Source organism: Anolis carolinensis, unplaced genomic scaffold (genome assembly GCF_035594765.1).
Source record: "Anolis carolinensis isolate JA03-04 unplaced genomic scaffold, rAnoCar3.1.pri scaffold_9, whole genome shotgun sequence".
NCBI lineage: Eukaryota > Metazoa > Chordata > Lepidosauria > Squamata > Dactyloidae > Anolis > Anolis carolinensis.
Window position 1 is genome coordinate 28,341,734 of NW_026943820.1, and position 10,912 is coordinate 28,352,645.

The following is a 10,912-nucleotide window of genomic DNA, read 5'->3' on the forward strand; positions in this document are numbered from 1 at the left end:
TATAGAGGTGTGTATATATATATGATGTAGGGGTGTGTGTGTATATATATATAGGTGTGCGTATATATATATATATGAGATGTAGGGGGTGTGTGTGTATATAGAGGTGTGTATATATATATGATGTAGGGGTGTGTGTATATATATATAGGTGTGCATATATATATATATATATATATATGAGATGTAGGGGTGTGTGTGTATATATAGAGGTGTGTATATATATATGATGTAGGGGTGTGTGTATATATATATAGGTGTGCATATATATATATATATATATATATATATGAGATGTAGGGGTGTGTGTGTGTATATAGAGGTGTGTATATATATATGATGTAGGGGTGTGTGTATATATATATATAGGTGTGCGTATATATATATATATGAGATGTAGGGGGTGTGTGTGTATATAGAGGTGTGTATATATATATGATGTAGGGGTGTGTGTATATATATATATAGGTGTGTGTGTGTGTGTATATATATATATATATATATATATATATATATATATATATGATGTAGGGGTGTGTGTATATATAGATGTGTGTGTGTATAGATAGATAGACAGTATATCAAAATCTCAAAAAACTAGAAATCCCAAATTCTCACCTATGAACCCAGTCTTGGATTAATTGAGGTTTTCCCAATAAGACTGGGCTGTGTATCCAAAGGGACAAATGAGTCCCACCCTCAGGCGCCTGCGTAGCCCTCTATTGGCCGCTCCGCCTGCCAAACACGAGGCCTCTTCTCACGCCCCGCCCTCCCGTCGCTAGGGCAACGCGCATGGGCCTGCTACAACACACCGCAAGAGGCAGCCGAGGCGGAAAAAAACGAGTCCCGCCGTAAGGAAAAGTAGTCCTCTCCATGGCGACGGAAGGGGGGCGTGGCTAGCCTGTCCGCGGGCGCCTGGCGGAGTGATCTCATCGCCTAGCGCAGTCAAAGCGCCGCTCGCGACTGAGAGGTGTCCTTCCGCGCTGGGAGGGCTGAGGCGGCGCAGAGTGGAGCGGGCGCTCAGTGCAGTAGAGCCTCTCTCGCCCGGCGGAGCTGCTCGCCCCGCGCCCGGCGGGAGGGATGTTCAAGAACACCTTCCAGAGCGGCTTCCTCTCCGTCCTCTACTCCATCGGGAGCAAGCCGCTGCAAATCTGGGACAAGAAGGTCAGGAAAGGAAGGCGCAGGCCTCGCTAGGCCTCACAGGGGGCGGGCGGGAGGGAGGAGGCTGCTGTTGCTAGGGTTACCATTCATTGACTGACAGAAGGCCTATGTCTTAAAGGTAAAGTAGGGGCGATTAAATACGAGTGTTATTATCATTATCATCATTATATTATAGTTATCATTATTACTATCATCCTTGTCATTATCATTATGTTCATATCATTATTATTTACATCATTTATTATTATTTACGTCATTTTTATCCCGCCCTTCTCACCCGGCGGGACTCAGGGCGGCTTACAACAGTTGGCAAATTACATTGCCCAAAATACATTCAATAAAAGAAAAGACATATTAATAAACAATAAAACAGTACCACATCAATTAAAACTCTAATTAGACTCTATTAAACCAAGAATTATAAAATTTAAAGTGTTTAAATCTATTTGCTAGGATAGTTGTGGAAATTCTGTAATCGGTATTTCAGAGGGATATGGATTTGTAATTTTGTACATTATTATTATATCATTTATTTTCATTATCATTCATATCATTATTTTATTTATTTATTTATTAGCTACATTTATATGCCACCCTTCTCACCCCGAAGGGGACTCAACTCAAATATTTTATATTATTATCATTATTATTATTAGCATTATTATCATCATTACAATTATCATTATATTATTATAGTCTACCATTCTTGCCATTACTATCATTATGTTCATATCATCATTATTACTATCATATTATTATAATTCGTTTTCATTATTACTATCATTTATATCATTATTTTGTATTATTATCATTATTAATTATTACAATTATTATCATCATTACAATTATCATTATATTATTATAGTCTACCATTCTTGCCATTACTATCATTATGTTCATATTATTATTATTATCATATTATTATAATTCATTTTCATTATTACTATCATTTATATCATTATTTTGTATTATTATTAATTATTACACTTATTATCATCATTACAATTATCATTATATTATTATACTCTACCATTCTTGTCATTACTATCATTATGTTCATATTATTACTATTGTATTATTATTATCATTCATTTTCATTATTACTGTCATTCATATCATTACTATCTTATATTATTATTAATTATTGTTACTATTATTATGATAATTACAATTATTATTATTATTATAGTCTACTATATTACCCTGATTTTATAAAAACTGCCCAGACCCTCCTAGAACACCACAGCTTCTGTGTGGTTTCAAGGCAGGAAAAGTAGATGGAGGAGGCAAACAAATGGCCTATTGATTTATTTACATCATTTTTACCCCACTCTTCTCACCCGCAGGGACTCAGGGCGGCTTACAACAGTTGGCAAAATTCCATTGCCCCAAAACACATTCAGTAAAACAGTAACAGTAATCATTCATATTATCATATTTTTACATTGTTATCATTCAATGTTATGATTACTGTTATTATAGTTCTCATTATTACTATCTTTCATATTATTATTACTATCATGTTGTTATTATTATTATTATTATTATTATTATTATTAAGAATATTCTGAGCTTTCTTGAAGCAATGGGAATGATAAAGTTCTTCCAAAGCAGGGAGAAAAAGGGCAACCAACCCATCATTCTTTGGGCAGGAGTATTAGGAATGATGGGATGTATTTTTCTTTTTCTCTGTCCTGTACTTTTCCAGGTGCGGAATGGACACATCAAGAGAATCACAGATAACGACATTCAGTCACTGGTGCTGGAGATTGAAGGAACCAATGTCAGGTACGCAAAGACCACTGGTGGGACTTCCGAAAAGGCCCTTTGAGAATTGCACTTCTTGGCCTGAATGTAGTACAGGCTGTGCCTGAGTTACAAACACCTGACTTACATACGACTCCTTGTTAAGAACAGGGCTGAGACAACAGGAAGTGAGAGAAATCTGACCGCCGGGGGAGAAATTTATTTATTTTATTTACAGTATTTATATCCTACCCTTCTCACCACGAAGGGGACTCAGAACACATATATGGCAAACATTCAATGCCTTTATACACAGACAGGACAGACAACAGTACAGATAGCCTTTCCCATGTTTAGCATCCTGGAGGTTGTGCTCAATTCCAACCGCAGGGGGTACTGTCACTCCATCCTCCATGTCGAAGAGCCCTGTTCACAGACTTCCTCCTTTTTTAATCACTGACATTTTTCTGTTATTTTCTTACGGTGCCATTAAAATATCTCCCTGCTTAAGCAGTACCTATTTTGTATGTCACACCTTGAATGTTCTGTGAGCCGTCCCGAGTCCCTCTGGAAGATGGTGGCGGAATATAAATAAAGTTGTTGTTGTTGTTGTTGTTGTTATTATTATTATTATTATTATTATTATTATTAAGAATGTAGTGTATTTACTAGAATCTAGCACCCACCTTGTTTGACTAAATCACCTTGCCATTATTTGGGTGCAGATTAGATTTGCATAATTTGGAAATCTTAGTGCTGAACCAAAGCAATAGAGGAAGCTGCTTCAGGAGCACCTGGAGCTCCTATGTAAAGGATATTATCTGCAATTTAATTGCCATAGATCAGTGCATAGATTCACTCAAGGTTTCTTTTCCATTTCTGGAAACTTTTGCGCTCTAACACTTGTTTTTTAAAAAAGGAATTCTAAGCAGGCAGCAACTGTAATGGCCATATTACAAAGAGTGCATGTTTTCCTGCTGCACATTACATTCAGCAGCAAATACTTTTTTGGGTTACAGGGTTTTGAAAATGGAGGTGCGCATTACATTCAGTGGCACATTAGACTAGAGGAAATATGTGTATATATTTGGCTGGAGTGACACTTACAAAATGCCCCTATTTTGACTTACGTATGAATTCAATTTAAGAACCTTTCTTTTTTGTTACTTGGAGACTGCCTGTATTGCATATGTTTCTTTCCTCCCCCAGTACCACATACATTACGTGTCCTGCTGACCCGAAGAAGACATTGGGAATTAAGCTGCCCTTTCTGGTGATGATAATCAAGAACTTAAAGAAATACTTTACCTTTGAAGTACAGGTACGTACCTAGAGTGGGACTGTTATACAAGGTTGTGTGGAGAATTGGTTGCCATTGTGTCTTAACTTTCATGCTTGAAGGGCCTGCTTGTCAGTTATTCTTGTCAGATTCTTTCTTTTCAATATTTATCTAATTCTAATTATTACCTAAAGAATCTTAAAAATCAAAATAGTCTGTTAATAATGCATGAACAAAGTTTGTTATGTGTCGCTATGACTATCATTTTTGTCCTCTTGATGGCACATTTCAACTCCAGGTGCTAGATGACAAAAATGTCCGGCGGCGCTTCCGCGCCAGCAACTACCAAAGCACCACACGCGTCAAGCCCTTCATCTGCACCATGCCCATGCGCCTGGACGACGGCTGGAACCAGATTCAGTTCAACCTGTCGGACTTCACACGCCGGGCCTACGGGACCAACTACATTGAGACACTGCGGGTACAGGTGAGGAGGAGAGGGCGGCTGTGGGGACAAAAAACCCTAAGAAGACTTTTCAAGGGAGCTCTGCAGGCCGGGAGGGATTAAAGAGCCGAATGGGTGGGGCGGGATGCTGATGTGCACGTGATTCTTGCTTGCTGCTGAAGGAAGTTGAGATTTTAAAAGTGAATTTTAGAAGAAGAAAGTGTTGAGTTTGGGTTAAAGAGAGGGGAGGAGGGAGTGCAAAGGACTGAAGGAATTTGGGAAGAGATAGCATTGTGTGGAAGAGGTGAAAAAAAGATCAGAATGATCTGAAAGAGACGGGAAGGAGGAAGCGCTGAAAGATCGTTTTGAAAGAAACAGGATGGTTTCGAACAGAGAGAAACAGAGACTCTAAATTGAAGGATAGAGTTGACGAAGTGAACATTCACACGGGAAGGAGGGAGAAGTTTGGATTGCATGTGTGGAGGTCAACTATAAATCCTATGTTGCAGATTAGTCTGGTGTGGCGCTCTGCTTTTGCAATTGTACCCACCCCATAGTGTTTTTCTCCAGATTAAACTACAGGGGTGCCTTGACTTAAGAGTTTAATTTGTTCCATGATTGAACTCTTAAAACACTCTTCTCCCATTGAAATGCTATCAGTCTGTTCCGGCCCCCCCCCCGAATGCTCCTCCCATTTTTTTGTTACATATTTCTAAATAGGAAAACGTGCTTTATAAGTAATAAATGGTGATGTATAAACAATTGAAAAAGAAAGATCAATTTCCAAATGGTAGAAGCACAAAATTGTGGCAGTGAAGCACACAAAGTGAATAAGAGGCAGAATAATAATAATAATAATAATAATAACAACAACAACAACAACAACTTTATTTTTGTACTCCGCCTCTATCTCCCTGGAGAAACTTGGGGTGACTTACATAAGTACATACAATCAATAATTTAAAACAGTGGGGTTACTAGGACATGTTCCTGGTCGGTCTGTCCTGTCAGGATTTGGAAATTATCTGGCATTTTCTGATAGCAGAGTTGATACCTCTGGCTTAACTACCTGTCAAAGGGTTAAGCCACAGTCCTTAGGGTGCCATGGGTAATGCAATGGGAATAGTAGATAGGTTGGCGTTATACTGAGTAAGTTTGATGAGGGTTGCATGGTGGTTGGAGAGTGTGTTGGAGAATTGCTGCTGTGAGTAGTGAGGAAGAAGAAGCAAAGTATATATTTCGTGTATACTTTGTATACTGTTGCAACAACAGAAAAAAAAGCCTTCATGCGTATATGGGAAAGAACCAAAGTCTCTGCATGTTTTGTTGTTTGAGTAGAAGACCACATCAACAACGGTGCTTTTGCATACCTGGTTTCTCAACTGGAACTAACAGAGCCACTTCCGCAAGAACGGGAGTTTTGTGACTGCATAAAAGCCCTGCTTGTGCTCCTGATCAGTTGGGACACGGTTCTTGCCTGAATGTTGGTGTTCCTGTCCATCATGGAGAAGGAGCTTGCTTGGGAAGCCATGCCTGATAGATCACCCAAGCAACTCTTTTGCCTGGCTGAGTCTGCTTCTCAGTGAACCGCCTGCTAGAATTTAACTGTTGTGGGTCGGGAGTTGCTGGAGCATTTCGAAACAGGATTCACAGGGGCTCGTCCAACACGCTTCCTTTTTTTTACCCATCCCAGATCCATGCGAACTGTCGCATCCGCAGAATTTACTTCTCTGACAGGCTCTACTCTGAGGATGAGCTGCCGGCGGAGTTCAAGCTGTACATTCCAGTCCAGAACAAGGCCAAGGTGAGTCCAAGGGTTGGCAATCTGGGAGCTTCATTTGCCTCGAAGGGAGGGCTATGTGATCTTGTCCCACCCATATCAGAAATGGGTTGCTGTGAGTTTTCTGGGCTGTCTGGCCACAGTCCAGAAGCATTCTCTCTTGACATTGACTACTAAAAAGCAGACTGTCTTGGATAATACACAACATTGGATAAGTGAAGCTTGGATAAGTGAGACTCTACTGTAGTTGAATTTCAAAACACCTGGAGGGCCAAAGTTGGCCCATGCCTCCTTTTCCATCTGCGCAGTCTACTTGAGAGAGATGTTGTAATGTATATATTTCTGTTGGTTTAAATAAGGGTTAGAAATGCGGTCTCATTTGCAGTGAACGTCTTTGTCCGCCTCTCTCCCCACACAGCAATGATGCCACCGCTCCAGGAAGGCCTCCCGAGAGACGCATTGAGAAGATGGATGGAAGAGTGTGAGGGTTGTATTTTTTTAAAACAGAGAATTAACACAATATAGATGCTGATTTCCATAGGGTAACTTTTATTTAATAATAATAATAATAAAAATATTGGTATCTGTACTGCTGGGACCGGACGCAGGCCAACGTTTAGGCAAGAGACCTGGGATCAAGGTTAAGGTTTCCGAACCGCCCCAGACGGAATGGGAGGCTTTTCTGGCTTGGATGATTGTTTGGAGCAGTTGCAGGCACCAGAAGTTTCCTTCCGCATCCTTCTCCCCCCCCCCCTCCCTGTTTTGATGTATGCTCCAACAAATGTGGACTACTTCCCTCCTGGACGCTGCTATTAAATATTTGATTTTCTTTGTAAGGCTGGTCTTGATTGCTCCTCCTGATGTTGTCACATGAATGGTATTTCCAGCTGTGCTGCAAGGGCCCTTGTGTAGTTTTCCCACGATGACCATGAAAAAAGTTGAGCTGCTGCATTGTAGTACAGCATCCAAGAGCCACACTCTTGTCCCTTTAAGGTTTGGCACTGACTTCCATTCGGAATCGCACTTCTTAATGCTTTTCCCACCTGGAGCTTTGTGCAGGGAGGACCAGTTCCGCCCAAAGCTTCACTCTAGATCAGGGGCCCCCAAACTAAGGCCCGGGGGCCGGATGCGGCCCTCCGAGGTCATTTACCTGGCCCCCGCCCTCAGTTTTATAATATAATATATTGTATATACATATAATGTTGATAATAATATTATAATGTAATACAATATAACACTAATAATAATACCATATAATAATATTAATTATATATTCTATATTACATATAATATTACTAATAATATTACAGTATAGTGGTATAGTTCAATATAGTAATATATAATGCTATTGTTGTGCTATGCTAATAATATAATATATTGTATGTACATATAATTTGTAAGCCACTCTGAGTCCCCTTTGGGGTGAGAAGGGTGTGATACAAATGTAGTAAATAAATGCAGTAAATAATAAATAAATACATACATACATACATACATTTTAGACTTGGGCTCACCCAAAGTCTGAAATGACTTGAAGGCACACAACAACAACAACCCTAATTAACTTGACTATCTCATTGGCCAGAAGCAGGCCCACACTTCCCATTGAAATCCTGATAAATGTATGTTCGTTAAAATTGTTTTTATTTTTAAATATTGTATTGTTCTTTTGTTGTTGTTGTTGGTGGTGCACTACAAATAAGACATATGCAATGTGCATCGGAATTTGTTTGTATTTTTCTCAAATGATAATTCGGCCCCTCAACAGTCTGAAAGATTGTGGACCGGCCCTCGGCTTAAAAAGTTTGAGGACCCCTGCTCTAGATCAAGGGATGGGTGACGTGGCTGTCGGCCCAAAGCAAGGAGAAGCCCAACTGGTAGAGGCCTCTCTTTCATAGAATAATAGAGTTGGAAGAGACCACATGGGCCGTATAGTCCAACCCAGTGATGCCATGCAGGAAAAGAACAGTCAAAGTACCCCCGGGGAAGGCATTGGCTAGGGCTGCTTGGGAATGAGCTGGAATTAAGGGGAGCCACAGTGGGTGAAGCTGCCGCCAGGTGGGGCTCTTCCAGCACTCTTTCTGCAAAGGGCTGGGGTGAAAATACACAGCTTTCAGCCCCAATGATGGAATGGCTCCTATGAGTCCGAAAGTGAGGTTTTTTTTCATGTCAGAAGCGACTTGAGAGATTGGCTATCTGCAAGGACGCTGCCCAGGGGACGCCTGGATGTTTTGGTGTTTTTACCATCCTTGTGGGAGGCTTCTCTCATGTCTCCACATGGAGCTGGAGCTGATAGAGGGAGCTCATCCACCTCTCCCCGGGTTGGATTCAAACCTTCAGGGCAGCAACCCAACCTTCAAGTCACAAGGCTTGAACCCACTACGCCACCGGGTATCTTAAGGAGAGTTTTCACATGGAGACACAAGTCCCAGGACATAGTCTCACAGCGTCCAGAAAGGTTTGGATAATGCGGATTGAAGGGACCCAGAAAAGATACGGGGACATCCGTTGGAAGCTGAACATTCTACTACATTGGATTGTTTGAGATATTCATTGAAAAAACTTAAGCACATTAAGCTGCAGGATGGTGCGTCTCCTGCAGGAACAAAGTTTTTGCAGTAGAATAAATTTTCCCATGTTTTTATGATAGAACCAATTAGGAAATATTGATAACCCAGGAACAAAAAAATATGCTATGTAGTGTAATGTCTGTCTCAGAGGCAGCTGGTTGAACAGATTCTGCAGATTATATTCTGAGCAGGGAATGGGCAGGGCCTGCCTGCCTGCCTGCCGTTGAATGTCCTGCTTGTCTAGGACAAAAGTAATAGATACCCACAAATGTAGTAATTGCTTTAGCAATGTTCAGTCAACAGGTATAACATAAAAACTCACATAGAATAAAATACAATATGTTCAGAATTCACAATTGTAATAAACATAATCCATACATCAAAAATGACTGTAGCTGAACAATATATGTTCTATATATAATTGTTCACTTATTCAATCAGTTCATTGTGCTGAAGAGCAAGTAGGTCACAGTAGATCACGACCAGTTTCGATAGGTCTTCTTCAAGTGAATTAATCTGGGAACATTATAATGAATTAACCAAAAACATATAACATATCCACATAAATGTCATTATAAATTTGACATAGAGACTTACAATAGTACATTCATATGTATACCCTTTATGCTCCTCTTTCTAGTTGTGTTTTTATGTCTTCTCCTTTTTTCTAGAGTGGGTCTAAATAAAAGGAACAAACAGTGGCTATAACATAATTTAAGATTTTTAAGTTTCAATTAAGATAGTATCTTATTTATATACTCACAGTGTTGATACTCTGCTGGCTCTTGGTTGATTCTTATAGCGAGTATAAACTGTTATTTGGTAACCTCACAATACAATGGGAAGTTTTGTCATCAGGTGGGATGATTTCAGGTAGCCATTATTCATTTAAAGCAATATGGGGTTACTGAGTATATTAATATACTAGCTGTGCCCGGCCACGCGTTGCTGTGGCGAAGTATGGTGGTATGGAAATAAAGTATTGAGGAATTGGTGGTAGTTAAGGTAAAGGGTAAAGGTGTGGCGTCCAGATAATCCAGTTAAAGCAGATAATATAAGATTATAAATGGGTTATATAGCTGTGTGGAAGGGCCTTGAGTGTACACTGCCATCTAATCCAGTTAAAATCAGATAATCTGTATTTTATAGGCAGTGTGGAATAGGCCTAAGTGAGGCCTAACTCTGCCTGTCCCCTGGGTGAGTGGGTTGCTAGGAGACCAAGTGGGCGAAGCTTAGCCTTCTAACTGGCAGCAATTGGATAAAAACAATTATTCCTCTCCCTCTAATTAGGACTTTATTTTTCTTTTCTTTTTGTTGTATGAACGTAGAGGCATGGATGAGGGGTTGTGCTGCCAAGTTTAGTGTTTCTGGGATGTGTAGTTTTGTTGTTTTGTCCTAGGCCGAAATTTCATTACCCTTTTATATATATAGATGTGTTGATCAACACTAGATGGCGCTGGTGGTTCTCCCAGTTTGGTTGGAATTTATAGTGTGGTAAGAAATACCAAGTACAGATTCATATGAAGTAATTATATGAATTATGTTCATTAAGACCTCGGGGGTGCTCAATTTGTAACTTAAACACCCAGTATGATTCTCTTTGTAAGGGCCATGAAGGAGGTGCCTTCGGGTGGGACAAGACCCCGATTGTCCCCTGCGACTCGCACGCATCTCCCCTCGGACCCCGGCACCCTTTCCCTTCTCCTTCCCGCCCCAGATGGCTGGCCAAGCTCTGCGCTCCGTTTTCCATCCCAAAAAAGCAAGGGAGAGTCCGGTGACCCAGGGCTCTTTTGCAAGGGGCACAAAGGCGCCTTTCTTTGCTGCTGCACAGAGAGAGATATTATGCACTTGCAGAGAAGGAGGGAGGAAGAAAGACAGACAGGCTGGGATCCTCTTCCCTTCTAAATCCAGGGCAGAAAAGCCTCTGGTGT

The 10,912-nt window shown here is 40.4% G+C and overlaps 1 protein-coding gene across 1 annotated transcript; it reads left to right on the plus strand.

The window, feature by feature from the left end:
* The first annotated feature begins 956 nt into the window (after positions 1-956).
* cfap20 (cilia and flagella associated protein 20) lies at positions 957-7,247 on the plus strand. Its single transcript, XM_062961558.1, has 6 exons — positions 957-1,164; positions 2,870-2,949; positions 4,117-4,228; positions 4,485-4,673; positions 6,325-6,435; positions 6,830-7,247. The coding sequence occupies exons 1-6, from the start codon at positions 1,081-1,083 to the stop codon at positions 6,833-6,835; spliced, it is 582 nt and encodes a 193-aa protein (XP_062817628.1). The 5' UTR covers positions 957-1,080; the 3' UTR covers positions 6,836-7,247.
* The last annotated feature ends 3,665 nt before the right edge of the window (positions 7,248-10,912 follow it).